This window comes from Lytechinus pictus, chromosome 5, assembly GCF_037042905.1.
Source record: "Lytechinus pictus isolate F3 Inbred chromosome 5, Lp3.0, whole genome shotgun sequence".
Taxonomy (NCBI): Eukaryota; Metazoa; Echinodermata; class Echinoidea; order Temnopleuroida; family Toxopneustidae; genus Lytechinus; species Lytechinus pictus.
Window position 1 is genome coordinate 50,885,412 of NC_087249.1, and position 23,792 is coordinate 50,909,203.

The 23,792-nt window shown below is 36.1% G+C and overlaps 1 protein-coding gene across 1 annotated transcript; it reads left to right on the top strand.

The window, feature by feature from the left end:
• The first annotated feature begins 888 nt into the window (after window positions 1-888).
• On the top strand, window positions 889-22,927 carry LOC129260119 (uncharacterized). Its single transcript, XM_054898165.2, has 6 exons — window positions 889-1,132; window positions 7,245-7,320; window positions 7,739-7,839; window positions 8,315-8,407; window positions 17,093-17,155; window positions 19,962-22,927. Exons 1-6 carry the CDS (start codon window positions 1,058-1,060, stop codon window positions 20,037-20,039), a joined length of 486 nt encoding a protein of 161 aa, XP_054754140.2. The 5' UTR covers window positions 889-1,057; the 3' UTR covers window positions 20,040-22,927.
• Window positions 22,928-23,792: the final 865 nt, after the last annotated feature.

The following is a 23,792-nucleotide window of genomic DNA, read 5'->3' on the forward strand; positions in this document are numbered from 1 at the left end:
TACTGATGACTTTCTCATGAAATCAGTGTTTACTGCAACTACTGGCATTTCTCTTTAAACACCATAAAAATACGTTAAACGCTTTTTCTGACACAATAATTTTGTGCACTTAAACTTTGTACCTTTAGCCTCGGCCTGAATATAGATGAATATAATTAAACAAATATAACGGGTTTGAGAAAGTATAGTGGAAATATTTTTTACCCGAGGTTGGTTCGGCAATTACTATTCCAAGGGCGCGAGCAAGGTATAAAATTGTTTTTGGCTGAATGTATGAGGTATTAAAGATAAATTCCAGTTTTGGTAACGATCTAAAAATGACTTTTTACAGAATCTAATATAATGACCACCTAAATGTCTGTTTGTATGAATAAAAAATATGTGCCAAAGGATTCTGGAAGAAATTGTGTAATTGCTGAGAAATAAGCAAAATAAGCGCGGATTCGGTCACTTCCGTCGGGTCTTTATTTTAGCAATAATAATACAGTGTCCCACGTGTGCCTATCTGTGTTGGTGATCTTCAGTGTGAACATTTTTCAGCGTAGATTTCAAGATTTCACAAAGTTCAGTTTATGTAACTGTACCAGATCTAGATCCTCGATGATATACTGACAATTAAGCCTTGTTTTACAGACTTTCTCATGAAATCAGTGTTTACTGCGAATACTGGAATTTCTCTTTAAGTCCACTTCGGATCACATAGCACAGGCATGCAATTGTTAAAAAATCAGGTTCTGGTTTTATTATAAGTGATGGCATAATTAACTTTGGGAAATTTTTCCCCAACAGGCACGATTTTCGAGGAACGATTGCGCCATGGATAAAAATAGCAGCCAATCACGTTCTCGCGAGTTAAAACGCCACGCAACCAAACTTGGTGAACATGAAAGAGACGAATTAAAAGAATAAAACCCAAGTGGAACCTCTAACTGACAGGACAAGCTTCCGATAATATCCTTACTGCGACATTATTAGACAAAGGTTCTCTTTCATAACGCGAGATCCAATCAATTTCTGTCAAAATCATCTCATTTGAAAGAAGGGAAAGGAATAGATCATGGCGATTATGCAAAGATGTTGCTGTTTCTCTAACGTCAGGGCTGGTTCTACTGCTTGCGGGGTCTACTCGTTGGTAAGGGAGTAACTCTTATCTCTATGAATTTTATTTTCTTATTTCGCAATTTTTATCAAGAATGTGTTTCTGAAAGTGCAGGATTCAGATCGAAATTTCCAATTAAAGATTATTTTAACCATTCAAGTTCCATTTCAAATTTGTTTTTATTGTTATTCAGCACTTATATTTGTTTTTAAATTCTTATAAAAAAAAACAGGCCTGATTGTGATAAGCAAAACACAAGCATGTTTTTACACTTTATACAAATAGTTCATTTTCATGAAAAGAAATAAAAGGAAAATAATAAAAGCACAATACTAAAAAAAATCATCAGAGATGGATGTAAAATTAAAGAGATATGACATGTTTTCTTGATTTCACGAAAACGGTCATATTATGCAAATCCACCTTCCTAACGAGAATATCCATGTACACAACTGCTACTGTGATTCGATAAAGATTCGCCTTGTTGAATTTTTCAAATCTACACAAAATCAAAATTTCGTATAATATTCATCCTATAAAATACAAAATATATAAATAATAAGCGAGTGGAATCATCGAACCTCTCTCTCATTTGCATATCACATTTCGCAATTCAGCCTATGGCTGCGGTGAAATGTTCCTAATAGACCATTCCAATACTTTTCAACTCAACACACCATTGATCATTCTCACACAAACTCCACCAAACAATTAAATGGAAATATGACTTCTCATAGCGGTAAGACAATACAATACTTTTTGTTATTCCTTCGTATCTAAAGTGTAATAAAGAATCAAGAGCATTCACTATTTGAAAGAAAGACGTTGAAAATTATTTTTAAATACAATACTAAACTCTTGAAGGATGCAAAAGTAAACCAACAAATGAATATAGGCGTGGATATATCAAATTTTATGTGAAAAGATATTGAAACTGATGCAAATCACACACGCAAACCTGACAAAATGAAAAAATAAATGTGTACAGATGAAATAGTCTCATCTAGATTCTATACTCAAAACGCCACTCCTTGCAGTGAGCAGGTATTCCTTTTCTTCTCTTTTTGGCCAGGTGAAATGTATTCAATTTATCTGCGTCTCAATTCTTAACAAAGCATTGGAATGCAAGAAAATTAGAGAGATTGTTTGTAATCTGATACATGTGAATATAATATAAAAAAAAACAAATACGCGAGGAACTGACTGCAAATACCAAATAAATGTCGAAATTAATTACATTGATATATAAAGATTACATTCAAAGTATCTTTGTAATGGAGCAATTAACCTTTTCATATTCATGACCCATGGTTTTACTTTTGGTATCACACAATGGGCGACTTGGAGAAACTCTTCTCTTATATAAAAAAAGATATTTTATAACTTCAAAACCTTGTAAATTTCGCTTTAATAGTACAAAAAGTGTTTTTGAAAATTGGCAGGTGCATGAACTTTATTGCACCAATAAGGAAACCTCCTATCGGGAAATATCTGAGCAAAGTCAAATATTATCCTTTGGGAATTTCTTTGTGCTTAAAATCTCTTCGACTATACAGTTTATGACATCTAAATTCATGTTTATTAATATTCAAATTCTTAATCGATTTTCATATCATAATGTTAAATCAAACACATTAAGTTTCATTCTGTCACCATGTCTTTGTATGAATATCATATCAATTTCCATTCCATTTTCCATGTTATTCTTAAGTCACATATTATGATTTTGTTCTATGAAAACTTATGACATTCTTATCATTATTCCTGTGCGTGTTTTAGGTTTACAAGAATATACATTCGACAGGACTCCTCTGCTTGAACGGGACGCAATTCTTTTCCCCCGTCGTACTTGTGAACCCGACATGAAGTGGCGGGGGGGGGGGAGCAGTAGGCTTTGAATCAGACTTCTAAACCTCGACTGTAGGATTGGCTTATAGTGATTGAGCCGCATCACTCGAGCTGTTCGATGGGTCGAAAATTATGATATATCCTATAACGTTTCGTGTCACCATTGATATTCATGAGCTGTAGTCTGACTAAATAAATCCTATTGTATCGTCATTTACATAGGCTTATTCATGAAAAAGTTATGGTTACGGTATAGGTCTACTGCTCTCTTGCATGGGGTACACAAGTGCTGATGGATAAAACAAAAATCGCGAACGGGACGATTATGCCTGTCTTTTTGTAAAGAAAATAAGAATTACTGAAAAAATAGTATGAAATAATAATTATAATACGTCAGTCAATTCTGTCAATAACTCCATTCTAAATGATTTTTTTTTTACCAGATTCATTTTCAACTTCTTCACAAGGGATTTTAGGATTCTAATACCAAGAAAAAAAATCTAATTGTCAGAGTTCCAGCGTTTTTATGCGGCATAATATTACTTGAATTGATTTTGTTCTTAAAGCCAAGCAAATTGCAAAATTTCTTGTCTGATAAGCCTGATAAGGACAAAGATAGATTCTTTGCTCGCTCACTTGTCTCCCTTGCTAAATATTGCCCCCATACGCGGTGCACTGCCGCCTCTAAATTCATTACACCACTGTTGACCCATCAGGGAGGCCAATGATGGTCCAAGTGGCCAACAGTCCACGAGGCCGAGGATATCATCTGTCTACAGTTTCTTCATAGCCATTTTTTTTTCAATTTTGATAAAATTCAGCATTGTAATTTTTCTCATCATTATTACATAATATTTCTTTGAAATTGTTTTATTATCTTGTTTGAATAAATCAGCATTATTACATATATATTTACAAGACTGGAACGATTAAAAATATGCAGAATCATACGATATACGTAGCTTTCGGTTTCAAAAACATGCCCTGAAGTTTCTTCGTTGACTTCTAATTCTGTACGTGATTAAAATGGCTAATTTATTTTTTTTAGAATGTATACAAACTTATGTGAGTCTCGAGGGCTCTTTGCCCCCCCCCCCCCCCATTGATCTGACTATAATGCGAGAGTCGGAATCGGAAACACCACGATCAATATTCTCATCATACTACAACGTCCAAAGCGATATAATTATGCTTGATTATGTCATTTGAATTCTGCCATCTGGATCTAGCTCCTCTGTTCTCTAGAAAGAAGTTGATTTGAGAAACTTAGATGTAGTTGTAGAGAGTATAATGAAAATGACATGGATTTTGAATGTTAGGGAACACAATTACGGAACCATTCGCATTTTAGACTGTATTATTAGACTTTTGCACGTTTTCGGAGCATTTTAGGTGGATTTCAATATTTTCAAGCCAACTCGCAACACTTTGGACACTCGTAGTTAAAAAAACGAGCACATGGACCCCATATTTATAAATTCCCTACACCTTTGATATGCATTCCTCTACAATTTAGCCGAATTTGATGAAAATGACGTGGATTTTGAAAAAGTGCAGCTTACAAAATACTTTTTTTTTTTTTTTGAGTACATTCACGTCTTTGAAGATTTGTTTTTTCCGAGTTTTTGCACCATTCTTGCCAAATGAGGGCGCTGTTGACTCCGAATGGATATAGTTTTACCAATTAAAAGACTTTCTCTTACTTTGGTATACACTTTGTTATATATCTTGAAAATTTGATGAAGTTTGATGCGGTATCCACTGAGTAAAGATGATTAAAACTCATTTTGGTGAATTCGTGAGGTCTAAGAGAGGCATAATTCTCTTGATTGCGCAAGATTGCATATCATTAAAAAAAAGGCGATTTTGAAGACCCGTAGAAAAAAATAAGCACATGAACCTCTATTATTTTTTGCATTTTCATAATGCATAGATACCAAAGTAACTCTCTGCAAAATTTGGTGAAAATGACATGGACTTAATTTTAACTGTGGAACGTCCTTAAACTGAGACCTATTCCTGTATTAACATGATTTCATATCGATGTATAAAACCTCTTTCTTTTTTTTCACTTCTTTATCTTATGAGATAAATCTTACTATTTGTTTTTTTTTTCTTTCTGATGTATCACTTTTAGCATTATTTGAATTTGATTTTGCTGTATATAATTATTTTTTGAATTTTGTACTTATTTGGAATCTTTCAAATTTTGTAAATATGTATTTATGTTGATTTATTTCAAGAAAACATTGAAAAATATTGTTTTCTACTCCCTTAGTTATCTCAGCATGATTGACGTCCCGTAATCGTGAAAATTACAAGTTGTCAATCGACTTATGTGTTTATGTTAGAATGCATATCCATGTTATATGCATATTTTACCCACATCATTTATTCAGTATGAAGAAATGTTAAAGGACCGATCATTTTCAGGCCACTTTCCGAATAGTTATTTTTGCGTAATACATCTCCGAACGTGTTGCCATTCCTACAATTATAAATGAATTAAAAACAATTCTTTTCAATTTTTTTGAAAATAGGAATTTATGGTTCTAATGCCTGAATACAGAATACTTAAAAAGATAAATCTTTTTTTGAGATCTTACCAGATAGTGAAAGGAAGAAAAAGAAATCAGTTGTGGTAATTCCTGTGTTTGTTATACCACATACTTGTTCAACAAGAGAAAATTTCTCATACGCCAACAACTATTCATCTTTATCTTTTCTTCATAATTCATAAAAACTTACTCCCAAACACTTATATCAATTTTCCCATGATAAACCAAGATTGGTGAAGGCAAAATCGGTATATGAAATCGTTTTCTGAGCCAAGTATTATAGCTTCAGTTTTAATGCAATCAAATTGACTAGCCTGAAAACTGACCAAGCTTGGATAAAATTTAAAAAACCTGAGATAAAAAAATGTCAGGCCCATCAGTATCACCAAAATAAACGAAATTTTACTCTATTCATCCATGTACGGAATATCTCTCTGTTTAGTTCGTTTTGTAAACGAACTTATTCTTAAAATGACACTCTTTCACTGTTGATATTCAAAATCCCCATATAGAAAATTTTCTATGAATTAATTTGAGCCTGTTTCTAAAATAATGATAAAAAACTGCACAGTTTCTCGTCTACTAAAGAAAAAAAATACGACTATGCATTGTAAATGTTTGATTCATAACGCCACTGTTGACCCATCAGGGAGGCCGATGATGGTCCAAGAGACCGACAGTCCACGAGGCCGAGGATTATCATCCGTCTACATAAATATTATTTTATGCTTAGCCTAATCTTTTAAACCTTGTTTCTGGTTTCATAACACGCCCTGAAGGTGCATGGTTTACTTCTACGTGATCAAAATGACTATGGTGTTTTTAGAATTTCAGTTTATATTGAAGATCAGGCTAAAAAGAGGAAAGTCTTTTGACAATACGTACTTATAGACAAACGTCTCGTGGGTCTTATGGACACTCGGCCTTGTGGGCCCTGCCCGTTGATCCGACTACGAGGCGAAAGGCCGAATCAGAACCAACACGATTAAACGGGTACTCCAGACTGAAAAAATACGATTTGAACAGATTAAGTAAAATCAGACAAAACAAAACACTGAAAATTTGATCAAATCGGACAAAGAATAACAAAGTTATGGCATTTTAAAGATTTGCATTATTCCGGTAAAATTGTTATTGGCACGTCTTCATAAATATTAAATTAGCAAACTGGTAATGTCATATCTCGACTTGTTCTTTTATATAGGTTTATCAATTTTTCCTTCAAGTACCAAAATGTTGGAATAACAACTGATTAAGTGCATTAGATATTTATTACTGGAACTTATTTCATTATAAGGTAGACATATCATTCACACTTGTATGAAAAAAATGAAACATTTGTGATTTTATGTAATAACATCAGAAAAAGGAAAGTGTGGATGTCATATCATCAGCCAATCTAATGATCATTCATGACGACGTGCTAAGCTTTAAAATTCAATAACTTCGCTATCTATTTTCGGATTTTGATGAAATTTTTCAGCATTATGCTCTGTGAATTTTACTTTATTTATTTAGATATAAATATATATATTTTCAGCCCGGACCATCCCTTTAATGTCCTTTTCACGCAGTAACATTCCAATCCCTATAATAATATATACCGTACTTAATCCTATTTTTTTATTTGTTTTCTGCCATCCGGATCCAGCTCCATTCTTCTCTAGATTCTCTAGAAAGTAATTCATTTGAGAAATGTAATTTTTTCATGATTTTTTAAAAAATATATTTAATCACAGATAAGTGCCTGCATCTATTTGGCAGTATGGGCCTACAATTTAGCTCAAGCTGTTACAGCATTCCAAGGAGTATCAGGTAATTCCTTCATCAATCATCAACCTAATGTCTGATTCGACGCATGATACAACTCATGACGTCAATCCAGTGGCGGGGCGGGGAGGGGAAAAGGGGATGGGGAAGGAGGAAGGCCTAGGGGGGTACATCCCTCAAGACACTTCCCTTTAAAGGGGATATTATAACATGACATGTCCCTTAAAGTTTGTGAAAACTTCGTATTTCGCTCAGCCTTGTAATATTTACCTATAGATCACAATAATTGAATGTTCTTAATTTCTCTACCCCCCTCGCTGAAATGTAAATTCAGGTTGGTTCTAGGTGACCATAACACTATAACACTTATTCAATGGACTAGATCTCGATTATCATTAACATTATGGTACCTCGATAACTGACCATAGAGGATTATTATCCATTATGCAATTTTATTACATAGATCCAGCAGTTGATGGAATCTACGCGGCATACAGTATTGACATCATCGTAGCCGTTTTCCTGATCATCGCGTCCATTGTCCTCCTTGTAGGCGTGTCTAAAGTAAGTTCGAGGAAGGCAAGATATTGTGTCCTCTTAGGGGGCATGTCCAACGTATGCTCAAGTCATGTTTGCCCACATTCTTGTCGTTGTGGGCGTGTCCAGTGTAGGGACAAGATAAAGGACTCAACCTCACACTGGGCATGTTGGGTGTATCTAATATAGATTCAAGAAAATAAAGCATAATAGTAGGCGTGACTATAAGGGAAGTTTTCCTTCGGCGTGCCAAATACACCCTTGATATAACATAGTGGCCCGAATTCACAAAAAAACCTAGCTCCTGGTTTTTGGTGGTTTAAACCCCCTCCTGGTTTAAACCCCGTGCTGGGTTTTTCATTTGCGTTTCACAAAGGATTTTTAAACCCCGAGGGGGTTTAAAATTCCTTTGTGAATTCGGGCCAATGATTTTAACATTTGAGTCAGTTATGTTTGTATGACTTCAGCTTCTATACTGAAATGTATTTCTTTTCACTTTCAGGATAATAAAGAGATGCTAATCCCGTACATGGTAGCTATTATGCTGCTCATGGTTCTTCAAGCCATCGCCTGGATTATAATATTCGCATTGCTCGTAAGTGACAACATCACTAAAAGAGTACTAAAGTGATGACGTCACATTTTTTTTTTTTGCATTTCAGTATTTTTTATACCATATTTTGGTAGAGCATGATGAAATACCTCCACAACCAAATATAGGTGCTAATTGGAGGGGGCCTGAGATATGACCTCAATAATACATAATTAGCCCCCTTGATGTCACATGTAGAACCAGTCCAATAATATATCGACTTCAATGGAGCTACTTATGTATTTATAAGGGCATATCTCAGGCCCCCATGGACCGATCCGCACTAAATTAGGGTTTTGGAGTCTACTTCATCATGCTCTACTCAAATATGGTATCAAAATGCTGAAATGCTGATTCAGAAAATTGATGACGTCACACTTTGGTACTCTATTGTATTTACTGATTGGAGGCGTAAGTAGGGAGGGGGCGTGTCTGGTGCGGTGTATTGAGCTAGGTCGTCGACAGGGTGATAGGCTTGTACATGGCAAAAACACCGGTATCTCCTTAACACCAGAGTTGTGAAACATGAAATTTGGAATCAAAGCGATGATGGGGTTTTTTTTGCACATGACCGGTGTTGCTTAAACGCATTCCGGTATTAGCTTTAAAACCCCCTCACATCTGACCGAATGTAGGCGGACGAAGGGTGACGAATGGGAAAAATGCAGGCGAATTCAACGAATTCAAATAAAATTTCCGTCAAATCATGCGATCAGTGACTAATTGTCAAATTTTATCAACGAACGGTTAGCGAAGGATAAATATGACATGCAAAGGATATCGATTTTTCGGTTCACCTCTTTGAGTAAATTGCAGCCGAAGGCAAGCGAAGGGTTGATATAACCCGATAAGACGAACGAACAGTGAGCAATGGTTTGATATGGCGTGCGATTAGAAACAAAGACGAGTGAATAGATCGGGCGTTCTTGTACGTTTGTGTCATCGTGTTGCTTCGTTAAGGATTCTTTCGAGATCGGTCCACTTTGGCAAAAGCGCGATGAGGGACTATTTTACATTTACATTGAGTCAGTTCAGTTTTACTGTTTTATTGAGCCAAGTTTGATTGATATCCTCTCTCAATCACAAAGATAACAAAAGTCGAAACTTGAAACCTAAATAACATTGCCGCGTTATTTGCGAGATCAATCAAGCAAAAAACCGTGCCGTGTGCAAAACATTACCTATTCAAGTAGTAATGCTTTTGGTCACACCAACGAAAACGATATCAAATCGATTAATGGTATGTCATTGGTAATAACATCTTTGATCGGTCTGGAGTTAGTTTCGTTGATGTGACTAAACACTCCGACTTCGTAACACTAACGACACCAATGATGCGATATGGCGGATATAACTCTATCGTAGATAATATTCATTGTTATGACTTGTACTCCTGGAATTAAAGAGGAAAAAACCCTGGAAAATGAAAACAAACCCCCATAATTATAGTCATAAGCTACAGGTTTCGGATGATTCTATAAAGTGGTTTTGACGTTTGTTATGATGAATTACACTTCAAAACTTAACTCGTAGAGTTCAACAATATTCACTTGAAATGATTAATTGATTTCTTATCTTTTTCTAAAAAATTGTGCAAACGTTTGTTTAACATAGAAAATATCTGCATATGAAATCTAAGACTTTAAAAAGACAACAGTTCAAAGTGGTTTCATTATCTGTAACTTCTCTTGCGTTTTTTTTTTTGCAATTCTTTTTCTTCAAATCCATGGGAACTAAATAAAATTTAGTAGCAAAATGATATTTGTTTTTTATCCCTATATTAATAATTGTGCTGCCGGATTACCTTCATGAATTTATACGCCTCCAAGAGTTTCACAATATCTTAGCTTTTGAATTTCTACAGTGCTATTTGTTTCATTGCTCTCCATATTGATAGATTTGTCGAAAATAGCTGGTTAGTCTTTTGTAAAACAGAACTCTTTAAATGTAATTCTCAAAGACTCCACAAAGCTGAGTTATTGTTGAAAAATACAATTTCGATGCTCAAATTAATTATCCTCTGAAAATTGGAAGTTGTTCTATTTTCTTGCGAAGAGTAAAGGCTCCGTTTACTTAGGCTGTTCTTGGATATTAAATCAGAAATACAATGTAATTCCAACAAAGAAATAAAATAAAATTTGATTTATTGAATATGGATATGTGAAATGCCAGAAAGGAAGAAGAGAGTAAACCAGCCTCAACCAACGAGACCCTGGGCCTAGGGACCAGTTGCATAAAAGTTACCATTATGGTAACTTTGCCATGCAATGGAAACTTGCATGGAATCCTTGATTTTGATTGGCTGTTGATCAGCGTTACCATGGTAGTTACCATTGGATGGCAAAGTTACCATAATGGTAATTCTTATGCAACGACCGGGGCCCCATCAGCCATCGTTCATAAATGATAATAGTGAGAAAAAAATATATGTTGTTGAAATCAAACAGAAAGGGCAAAATGGGACATTAGAATGAAATGGTAAACCCATGGTGGGTTAAAGCAGATACGAACCAATAGCGCCATCTCGAGTCCTCAACTACTCATACCTGGCCAGTTTCCTGACCCATAATGCTACTGTAGTCTAGTAATATAGACCAACTTGAATGATAACATGTTAATTAACTACTCAATACATTTATACCGCAATCATTATGTTACAAATTAGCAAAAACATTTTAGTTTCTCTAAACAAATACAATTACATGTTTAATTTATTCTCTGTAGTGTTAGTAGGTATCTGAAAACGTATATTTTAAGACTATACATCTATAACACACAGTCAATGAAAGATCACACACAGTTCACTTCCCCTTTAAAGAATACAATATTATGTCGGGCTGAATGAAAATGAACACACAAAAATGAAAATCCATATTTTTCGACATAGAAATAAAATGATGGAAATAATAGCACGAATAAGATGATTTGAGAAATTATTTTGTGTTAGGTGCTGGAGACCGATAAGCAAAATATGCATGGAGGAAGGTTTTCAGACAATTCTAAAGGCTTGCCTCCATATTCCTTAGGGATGTGTAAATAAGTACACTTATTTTTACAAAGTTTGTTTATAGGGGAAATCATTCGCCGTCCCCGCTTGTTTAACCCTAAAATGGCCGGGGGGGGTTGAATCAACCCCCCCTCAACATTTTCCACGATCATTCCGCCGCGCGAAATTTTTTGACCGCGCCACTCGCAGAGTTTATACTTTTAAGTCTCGCGCATTTTTTTAGACCAAATTTACGACGCCCGGGTACGCGGTTCCGAAATTACGCAACATTTCGTAAGTGCATGTCAGACCAAAAATTGTTCCAAAACGTGATTTTGTTTACAAAGTCAATGCAAATTGAGTTTTCTCATTTTATTCATAAAGATATGATTATTTTTACTTTCAACAGCTGAAATCAATTGATTTGAGCATTATTATGCTTCAAAAAGGTTGTGCAATAAATCTGGTGAAAAAAACAAAGAAAGACAAAAGGTTGAAAAACAAAGCAATACATAAGAAATTCATAAAACAATAAAATACATAAGAAATTGATTTCCAAACCGAAGTTTTTTTTAAGTGCGATTGTTAAGAATGCTACAAAGAATATTTTTACCAAAAAATAGCATTCTAGGAGCTTTATTTAGTGAATTAGAGCAAAAAGTATAATTTATGCATAAATTAGCATAATTAATTCATATAAAATAAAATCTCATTATTTTGGATAATTTTACCATACAGCCTTATAGATTACATCGCACACTACCAGCGTGCAAAATTTTGCGGCGCTCGTGTGATCGGCGGCCGAGATCTCAGGGGGGGGTTGAATCAACCCCCCCCCCCCCCCCCAGCCACAGAACAGCCAAAAAAGCCCGGCCTAGTTAGGGTTAAACACTAGGTAAAATTTAGCGCAAGAACAAATACTGCGCAGCTGTCTACAAAGTTATGCGGAACTTTAAAAGAGAAGTTCAACCTGACAAAAGTTCGTTTTAAAAGTGACAGAATAAATAGTATACAAATATACAATGACACTCGAGGATCTGGCCAAAACTATTCGCATCGAAGGAACATCACATAGTACTATTCTCCCGAGGGCCATCGGCCCGAGGGAGAATAGTACTATGTGATGTTCCTGAGTGCGAATAGTTTTAGCCTGTTCCGAGAATGGGTCATTGTATATTTGTTTTATATCCCTTCCACTCATACCATTTTACAGCGAAACGATTTTTAATAAGTCGATATAGAACAATCGTTGAGAAGTTGAGAAAATAATACGTCTTGCCGTATGGATCGTCTGTTCAGCGAGCGCACCTGGCCCGGCACCTGGTTAGTGCAGCTCGCCGAAAGTTTCCCGTGGCATACAGTGGAGAGTACCGTCTGGCTGAGCAGCGCTCTGCTCGCATCGCGCCGCACAGCTCGCGAATCGCGAAGTAGGGGGGGGGGGGGTCAAAAAAACGTATAGTTCACTTTTTCCCTAGGGAAAAAATGGACTATGCGTGACGTCAGCAAGGAAAATGAACTATTTCATGGCAAACGTTTATCGTAGTAAAACTATTCCTTTTCTCCTTGTGTACACTCTCAATACAACAATCTTAAGTAAGGGATATAATAATAAATATTGGTGAAAATACATGAAAGAGTTTAAAAGTTATTACAATTTTCATTTGTTTGATTTGTGACGACATAGGCGAGCAGCTTTATATGTATCATGAATTAAAAAAAAATCAATGAAAAGTAATTTTCTCCCCCCCCCCCAATTATTGTACCCTGAGTCTATCAACATACATCTGCTCCTGTCATGCCTGTTACGAATGATTCGATTACTCTCTTGGTCTAATGATACATACTTTCTTGGTATATGTTATCGTTTTCATCACCAATTCAGTCTTGGATAATTCGGTTACTTACAGCACATGGGTGTGTCAGATTCCCATGTGAATGAGGATCTTTATTGCTCTTTTAATGACTGTGTATTTCTAGTTTTTATACAAATGGAGACCTTGTTATGCTTATCCATCTTGTACTTTGATTTACAATATAGTGGTATATTGTCCTAGTACATTATCGATCAGTCATGGCTTGCTGACATAGAAGAGAACACTTTGCTATGCATTCCAATCCCATTCACACGTCCACGACATTTTCCTATTTTTTCTATATTTTTTTTTCAGAGAGGACGAGAAACTTTCTATTACAAAATGAAGACGCCTGTTTATTTGCATAAATGAATTAGATCATGTCATATATACTTGCATGTCATTCCTTTTTGTATATACATGAGTATCCCAATTTTTATGAATATCAATCAATTTATTTTCAAATGATATGCTAATACGTATACTCTTGCCTCCAAAGTTAAGAATTTAAGGTCCCAATGCGGTTTTCCCCCATTTTATATGCTATTTCCAAGTTCTTGCCTCCATTCTCAATGGCATTGTCATTTTGAACTATGAAATTTCTTTGAAGTGTTATGATAAATGGCGAGTCTCATGCCGCTTTGTAATGAGAGCCGTATTTATAGGAGTTTGGCTATATTATGGCTCTCGATGGACTATTCATTATCTAATTTTATATGTACAGTTATATAGGCCTGCTCTAGGTAAAGGTTGAATAGTACAAAAAATTATGTTGTATACAATTTGTTTAAGGCACGATGATGTTATGAAATTATACTTATACCGTCTGAAAAAAATATTTCTTACCAATTGTTGATTTACTAAGAATTTAAAAAACTCATTTTTAATCAGTTTTAGATTATATTCATAACTTGGATTAAAAAAAGACAATCATTTCAAGCTTTATCACCCCCCCCCCCCCCATTATAACTAATTTTAATGACAATAATATGAAGCGCCAGCCCCGAGTATGTCTAGTCATCACACACTTTGTTTAATGCTTCTGGCAATACACCTTTACACGCACTCACATGCACCTAACATCTCGGTTATTTCTTCAACGATTGTAAAACAAAGCTTATCTATTCACTTCCAATAGGGAAGATATATTAAACAGTGAAGCATTTTCCCCCCAATATTATGCAGATAATGAATTTTATAATGCTCTTTATAAATCTGCTCAAAGTGATATTCCTGACTACTTTAGTTTAATGCATTTAAATATAGGAAGCTTACAAAAGATTTTTGATATCCTCTGCGAATTTTAATCCAAATTAAACACATTTCCATTTTCTAATTTTGGCCCCACAGAGGCCTGGTTGCATTCAACGTCTCCTCCCATTTTCAATAATTTGATAATTACAAATTTCTACATATAGATTGTAAAATTGGTAAGGGAGAGGTGTCGCTCTCTATGTTCATAAAGATCTTAATTACAAAGTAAGACACGATATTGAACTTCAAAATATAGAATCCATATTGATAGAAATTACTAACGCTAAAAACAAGAATGAAATATTTGGTGTAATTCATAGACCCCCAATCAGCTGACATATTTTTTAATGAATTGGAATCAGGCCTCGAATCAATTTTTCGTGAAAGGAAAGGTATCTATATCATGGGTGACTTTCACATTGATCTGTCGTTTCCCTATGCTACATTAGGTCAATATTTTATTAATTCATTATGATCATTTGGACTTCAACATCTCATAAATAAACTGACTCAAATTACAAACGTATCTGACATAATACCTGATGATATTTTTTCTAATTCCCTTGATAAAAATGATAGTGGAATAATATACCATGATATTTCAGACCATCTGCATATTTTGGCAATGTATCCAAATGATAAATGCCCGCACAAACCTAGGGACAAAGAAAACATTAAAAACCAAGGTAGAATATAATCACTGAAGGTAGATTTGGCTGTATATGTTAAAAACGTGCCATCCATAACAGCTAAAAAGAAGAACAAACAACCATGGGTTACACAATTTGGTCTAGATTTATTCGGAATACAAATACTATTCAAAATATAAATAAACAAACACAAAAGATATCTTAACATATTAACATCAGTTATTCGCCTTGCTCGCAAAACTTACTTTTCTGACAAAATTTAGAATAATAAAGATACTATAAATCCATTAAGGAAATCTATAAATGAACAATTAGGTAAGAAAAAAGAAAACTATGATAACATTAATTTCGTAGCAAATGGTCAACACTTGCAAAATCCAACTGATTTTGATAATGCTCTTAATAACTTCTTCAACAATATCGGTCCAAATTTAGCTTCAAAGATAATATTTAATGACAATGACTTTTCTGAATACTTAAACGACTTCCCGAAACATTCTTCATTTTTTTATTCAAATTATACTCATGAGTTCTTAGAAATTGTTAGGTCTTTGAAATCCGACTAAATTTTCTGGGCATGATGGAATAAGTGTCTATGTATTAAGACAAATAATTCACTTTATAGCTTCACCGCTCATGCACATTTTTAACCTTTCTCTGCATCATGGCATTTTTTCCGATCCACTGAAGATTGCAAAAATTATTCAAATATATATAAGAAAAAAGATGACCCAATTACCGACCGATTTCTTTGTTACCGAGTATTTCTAAAATAAAATACTACACACACACTGATCCCATATTTCACGACTTTATTCATGAATAGATTTTCAACCAATGCTATTCCGATTCCATTTCGTAATCCTTTTGTCTACAGCAAAGATCTTCAACAGATCTCCACTTAACCAACCCTAATAAACTCGGTCATAAGACAATACGACACCATGGTCCAGATATTTGGAATGCCTTGCCACAGTAAATCTTCGTTGAAAAGTTTCTTATTTCTAAGTATACATAATTCTATCACCTGCAATCACCCAACATGCACGCACGTGCACTTCTCTTTACCATAATTAATCTTGTATTCTTCCCAACCGAGTTTTTATTTTTGTGGTATTACATTTCATGGTGGTTTTATTCATGTACCCCCCTCTTCTGGCGGCTTTCACTCCAAGCACCTTTGTGCTTAACATAGCTAGCCCATGTATTTAACTGAACTTACTGTATCACATGCTTCATGTATGATTTTGAATAATTAGCAGTCTTTGTCAGTATTATTCATCTCTTCGATTGCCACATTAAAATGAATTCGTTCTTTTTTGTTATGTGAACATGTTAATTTGTTATAGATTTATGAATAAAATTCAGAAACTCCTGCCAAAAAATGAACCACTAAAAATTGAAATTAGTGCATTTTATATTACATGACATAATATGGGGCAGCTGCTCGTATACACTGTAAAAAATTGGGTAAAATTTAAACACCACGAGGGAAATGATATGTCCAACCAACTTGGGGCACTGTTTTACCCATTGCGGGAAGCATATTGTCCAGTAAGGTTAAAAGTATAAGTAGCAATTACTTTAGAATGGGCAAAATTTTCATTACACTGGATGAATAAAAATTCCCAAAGAAATGCTCAATGTTGGTTGGATACATAATTACCCTCCTGGAGCATTTTTACCCGATATTTGTAGAGTGTATGACGTCACAAATCAAAACTTCTAATAACATTCTTAATCTTTGATGGCTTTTCTTCAAACCTTCACCAACATTTTTTTCACGATTTTTAATGTTTATTTCCATAACAAACTTATCGTCAGGGTGAACTTCCCCAAGCTTTATGAAGCCGCATGTCATCTTGAAATTTATGATGATTATAGATAAATGAAATTATAATTTTGATATTATCATAACGTTAATTTATTGGACTTTTTTTCACAGGGCCTTGGTGGTACTCTCCTGATCGGTAATCTTGTAGTCTGGTTGCTATTTACTGCCCTCAACGTAAGTATTGTCTCTTATGGGGTACAGATGGGGGTATGGACCCCCAAATTGTTCACGATAAAGAAAAATTAAGAGAAAAAAAGAAAATAAAAGGGAAAAGGGTGATATGTGAAATTATTTTCTGAATTTTATGTCAAATTCTATTAACTATTAGAATTTTGGAGTTAAAAAAAAGGTAAATTTTTATTTAGAAATTTGGCACCTTGCGCCATATCTGACCCCTCAGAATTGTTGAGCCATTACGCCACATATTGTCATTGGGTCGCTACACCTATGGTACAAAAGAGGGTTTGGATAACAAAAAAGGGGGTGATTTGGTCGTGTACCCCTAATGCCATTCTTATTTGATATGATTAGGGGAACTAAAATGACGTGACAAATCTTCTGCCCCTTTCTCTGACCTCCAAACCTCCAAAATACCTCTGTGCCACCAACATTTTTTTGTAAACAAATGTATTTTTTCCGTGCCCCCCGCCTCACTGCCAAGATGGTTCCTTTTCAACTACTTTTGGCAGGAAGGGGGGGGTGCCTGGGGCCATGGGGGTGAAGATAACTCTTGGTTTTTTGGTCCGCACCAGGCCCGCACTCAAAATAGTCCGCACCACAACTGTAACTAAATAGCATAGCCGTTGTACTTTTACGATCACCCATTAAAAAACTCTAGCAGACGGATCTGATTAAAAACAGCATCAAAATATCCCGGGAGTGACGCGGGCTATTTTAGGCTAAGGTCACAACTCAGAGCGGTGACCGACCGATTAGTAGCCTGCTCGGGCGCCGCTGGAATTTAGGCTATTTTTGTAGAAGTCGAGCGGGCTGTAAAATACTTAGCGGTGGCCGAACAGTGCCCGGTCGATTGCCCATTACTCGTGGCCTAATCTTGGTCAAATCGGGAAACTTTTCTGTTTGGCGTCCGAGCAGTGATAGGCTGACGACCCACCGATTCTCGGACGGTCTCCCATCGGCCACCGGCCTGTTTTTAGGTAATTGCACGGCCGATCTTGAATTTGCCGCTAGATCAACGACCGATCTCTGACCGGCCAGCGGCTGCGACCGGTCAATGACCGCTCGACAGCCGTTGTTCCAACGAGTTCAATTTTTGACCTAAATCGTTCGACGGCGACCGCCCGGGCACCGAGCTGAGAGTGAAAAGTGAGCAGGCGCCGCCAGAATTTAACTCCGCGCTAAATCTTGAGCGGCGACCGAGCGATGCCCCAAAAAACCAAAGGTGCCCGGCCAAAATTGAAAACTCGCCGCCCGGTCGTCTTGCAGGCTAATTTTTGGAGTTGTGACCTTAGCCTTAGCCCGCGACATTCATAAACTCAAATACCGCTATTAGGCTAAGGTCTCGACCCCCAAATTAGCCTGCTCGGCGACCGGGCGGTGTTTTTTTAGGCCAATTTCGCCCAGGCACCGCTGGTTTTGAGCGCATCACTCGGTCTAAAGATTTAGCGCGGATTTAAAATTCTGGCGGCTCCTGCTCACTTTTCACTCGCCGCCCGAAATACGCTCGGTGCCCGGGCGCCGACGTAATCGAGCGGTCGCCGTCGAACGATTTAAGTCAAAAATTGAACTCGTTGGATCAAATTCTGTCGAGCGGTCACCGGCCGCTGGCCGTTCATAGAACGGTCGATGGCCTCGAGGCGAATTTCCCAGGTAGGTCGTGAAAAATTCCCCGTGGTGGAGCCCGACTGGTCGCCGCTCGTAGGCCTACAAGAGACCTACAGGCTACAGATGCTCTGCTGATCACCTGGCAGACGACGGGCGATTGCTTAAAAATAGGCCGGTGGCCCGGGAGTCGGTAGGACGACAGCCGATCACTGCTCGGACGCCAACAGAAAGTTCCCCAGATTAGGCCTTGAATCGACCAGCGACCGTTGGGTAATCGACAGGGCACTGCTCGGCCACTGATAAGTATTGCAGCCCGCTCGACTTCTACTAAAATCGGCAAAAATTCTAGCGGCGCCCGAGCAGGCTACTAATCGGTCGGTCGCCGCTCTGAGTTGTGACTGAAGCGTAAGTAGCTCTCTGATCCAGACTAGGCCTGGGCTAAGCCGTAAAACTTTGAGTTTATGAATGGCACCTGCTAAAATAGCCCCCGCCACCCCGGGCTATTTTGCTGCTGCTTGTATCAGCGCCATCGTAAAAAAGCGTAAATGTATCGCAGCTGTGCTACAGTTACTGAACGCGTGTGGTGCGGGCTATTTTAGTGCGGGACTGTTGCGGACCAAAAAATCACGAGTTACTGAAAACGGTATAGGTTTTACGACAAAGCCCGGGACTGGTCTGGATCAGCGAGTTACTGAAAAACGGTAAAAGACGTCTTTTTGTGAAAAAGGTGTTGCATTTGCCAGCAATCTCCATTATTTCAAGTAGCCTTTTCTTACTTGTCACGCAATTAAGGGGAATGTTGAAACTTGATATTTTTTTTCAAATATAGAAATAATCACCAAAAATTAGAATTATGGAGTAAAAGAGGCAAAAAAGAAGAAGCAAATTGCGCTATTTAGGATGTAATTCAACTATGGTATTAATGTTGACGATAATGGTGAATGATAATGATTTTGCATGCCGCCATTTAGCATTGTTTAGGAACTTTATTGATTCATTACATTTATTCTCAATTCAAGATTACGCAACTGTCAAAAGAGCATATGTTAAATGAATTCAATAGCAGACAAAAGAAGAAGGGGGTGTCATTACCAACTTCCTGCAGTATACCATCGATATTAAATTGTACAAATTCGTATAGGCCTATATGTGTTTTTCATTTTAAAATGATGATAACTTTCATCTTCTCTTTCAGATAACTTGTCTCCTCTGCGTTATTTCGCAATATCAGGAGCTTCGAGACGGCCGTGGAAAAGCAAGTGATGTGGTGTAAACAGAAATTCACGATTTGAAATATCAACTTTTCCCTTATCTTCCAAGAGGCTAATATATAATAAGTGCCTCGCTGGGTATTATGGGAAGGAACTCACGGAATTTATTATTTTTTTCTCAACCTTAATAATCGAATTATCTTCTCTACAATGTTATAAGATTGTAGCAAGCCTGTTTTTAGCAAAAGTGTAGCTTTAGCAATGATCTTTGAAGATGTATTTGAAAGTAGAAAGGCTTCATGTATTAATAATGCATCATTTTATTTATTAGCTGAAATAAAATCTGTATAGGAACAAACACATATTTTTGTATATTACGCTGTCAGTCTTTAACTGAGTAAAAAATAACAGTGAAAGATGGCGTCGTTTAGGCATAGGTTCTGTGATTTTTTTTACATAAATAACGTACAATTCTAAGAATAAAAAGTATTGCAATGTATTTCAAATTGCGCCATCTATCATGTCTATCGAAAAGTAGGTTTGCTATTATACTGTTATTCTGTAACTTGCATATTATACATGGATTGATCTAAGACTATTTGGTATTTTCCTATTGATTTATCTTTTTGTTGATATCCTAGTGTTTTAGTGGTCAATAAAATGAATTGAAATGAAAAGAAAAAGGATTTTTTTTTCAAAAGCATGGTTTGTCTCTTTATACATTCACAGTAACATACTATGCAATCTGAGGTTTATTTTTTATTGGTAACCAATTAAAGTACGCCTTTTCCCCTAGCTCTGAAAAAGTAAACATGCTCACTCTAAATTCACTCCAAAGTGATCGCTTGCAAGGGGAGTGAAAAAACGAATGGAAATTCACTCCTTTCCTTTTACCAAATACAGTCTTGCAGTAATAAGCTTTTCAAGGGGACGTTCACCCTGACGAAAAGTTTGTTGTAAAATGCCAGAAAAAAAATATTAGTGAGGGTTTGAGGAAAATCCAGTAAAGATTAAGAAAGTTATTTGAATTTCAATATTTTGATTGGTGACGTTATATACGAGCAGCAGCCCTTTTGTAATGTAAAATGCATAAACTCCAAGTTTTTAATGGTTCGTGATGACTAAAACTTTTCTTCTTTCATGAGCGGGTGTGAATTTTTTTTGTCTGTTGATATCAAAGCGCTTTGATCATATTTTTGGTAAAGCGCTATATAAGTACCTGTTATGTATGTATGTATGTATGTATGTATGTATATACTGAAGATACAATAAAACCCATTTTCAATTTCTTTATGAGATTCATTGATATCTTTAATTCACGATAGATACATGGCAAGCTGCTTGCATATGACGTCATAAATAAAAATCTAACATTCTAATGCCTTTTCAAATATTCGATGGATTTTCCACAAACATTCAACAATGCTTTTTATTGTTTTTTTTTCTACTATCTTTACAATAAACATTTTTTCAGGGTGAACTTCTCATTTAATGGTATAATGCAAAATCCAATCAAGATAAAGGCCGGTTGTGGTAACGACATCAAAATGAGTTCGAACAGAATCCAATAACATCGCCATCCAAGTGTTTGGATGTATAATATTATATTCAAAATATGTACTAAAATTTCTTTGAAAAAAATGTGCAATTGCTGAGAAATTACCAATATATTAAAGCACGGAATTCCATAAAATGTCGGGTATTTTCCAAGTAATATTAATGCACTGTCCCACATATTCCTTTTGCGTCAGTGATCATCAAAATTATCGGTTTTCAGCTAATATTTCATGATTTCATAAAGATGAGTTCATTGCAATGTACCAGATCTAGATTTATGATAATATTGTGACAATTAACCTTGATTTTAAAGGCTTTCTAATGAAATAATTGTTTGCTGCAACTATTACGGGGAGCAAACTGACCAACACTTTTGTGTAGTCTGTCAGTGACTGTGTGTTATGAACAACTAATCTTAAAAAATATACATTTCGAGATAACCATCAATAATATGGAGAGAAAGAATTAGCCTATGATTTCATTCATACAGAGAAAGTAACATGTTTTGATAGGAAGGTACTTATTTTGCTGCTTGGTAATATAACTAGTGTGGTATGAAATGTACCGATTATAGTGAATGAGTATGATATCGTACAAGTAGGTCTATATTACAAGACTACACAGATCAGAATGTTGCAATGTGAGGCCTTTTTGAGTAGTTGAGGGCTTCACGTGGAGCTACTATAAGACTGCTAGTTCGTTTATACTTTAATTATGAATAAAACGTGTTTTTTTATATATATAATGAGCAATTTAGTCGAAGGATGAATAAATCAGAAATAGTTGCACTATAATAAAAAAAATCTGATTTTGTTAATGCTGTTGAATGAAGTCTGTAATTCTACTGTAGATTTTGCATACGACCAGGGGCGCGGCGGAAAGGTATTTCATCAATAGTATGATATAGTTACACGACTCGTAAATCTCTTTTGAAACTTTTTTTCTACTCTCCCCCCATCTTTTGTTCTATTCTTTTTGTCACTAGGCCGAGTTCAACATTCGTACAGGGCAGCTGTCGCCTCCTTATTATATCACGGCCCCTGGCATAAATGCTCCCAATGCCCCGATTGGAAAAAAAAATACACAATTATTGCATGATTCGTTTCCTTTTCCAATATATTATGTAGTGGAAGGCGGGGTAAGTTGAGCATAGGGGCAAGTTGAGCCACCACCCCCAGGCCAATAATGAATGAGTCAGACATTGTGGTGGTGTCATGTATTGATGACACATTACATAACCCTTTACCCCACCACATTGTTTTCAAATTCGAAACAAAAAATAATTTTTAGAGGGAATAATACAAATTTCAGCCAAAAAAGTAAAAAAGGGTGTGAAATAGATAAGTGCTTTTTACACGCACAGTCTTTAAATATAAAATAGAAATAAGAACAATATTGTTAGTCCATGCAGGTATGGATTTTCATTCTTGTCGTAGTCTTTTACATGATGGATGCATAAGAAAGTGTGGATGTGAAAATATCGCATTAAGTTTGGACTGGGGTAATTTGAGCCAGCCTATATGGGGCAAGTTGAGCCATAGTAATTCTTATGGTAATGTATAATAAAAACAAACCTTCATTTTCATTGCTCTGCGCGGGGAGGAATATCTTCCTCCCGGCATATACACTTCTTCTCTGTTTTGCTAAATTGTTTGTAATCAAATCTGATCTTTCCAAGGGAAGTATTCAATATATCATTGAGAATACCCTTTTCTCGGGACCCTTTTCATGGCCAAAAAAAAATGATAAAACGCTTCAGCTTCTGCGCTTCGCGCGGGGTTATTATTATATCAATTTCCTCCATTGTATTCCTTTTTTGTGTGTTCACAATCACTTTTGAAAACAAGGTTCAAGAAAACAAGGTTCAAAATCACAATATAGTCAACTGAATTGGAGCTGATATAGGTACTAGAGACAAGAGAGACGGCTCCTTTTCATTTTAATTTATGAAACACCAAAAGCTTCGCGCTTCGCGCGGGAGGGGGAAACTCCCCCTCCCTGCATCACCCCCAGGGAGCGCGCTTCGCGCGCTCTGTAAGTGTTGGCACGCTTCGCGTGCATTTACCGCCCCCTCCAAAATGAAATCCTGGCTACGCGGTTGATAGGTGAAAAATATTTCCCAATAATCAAATCTAAAGGCTATGTACTTATTTCTACAATATTATTAGTCATATCAATTCTAACGTGCAAATTGCAAAGTGTCACAACTTACCCCGCCGTCCCCTACATGTAATCATGTTCTTTCGACCTCCTGTGAT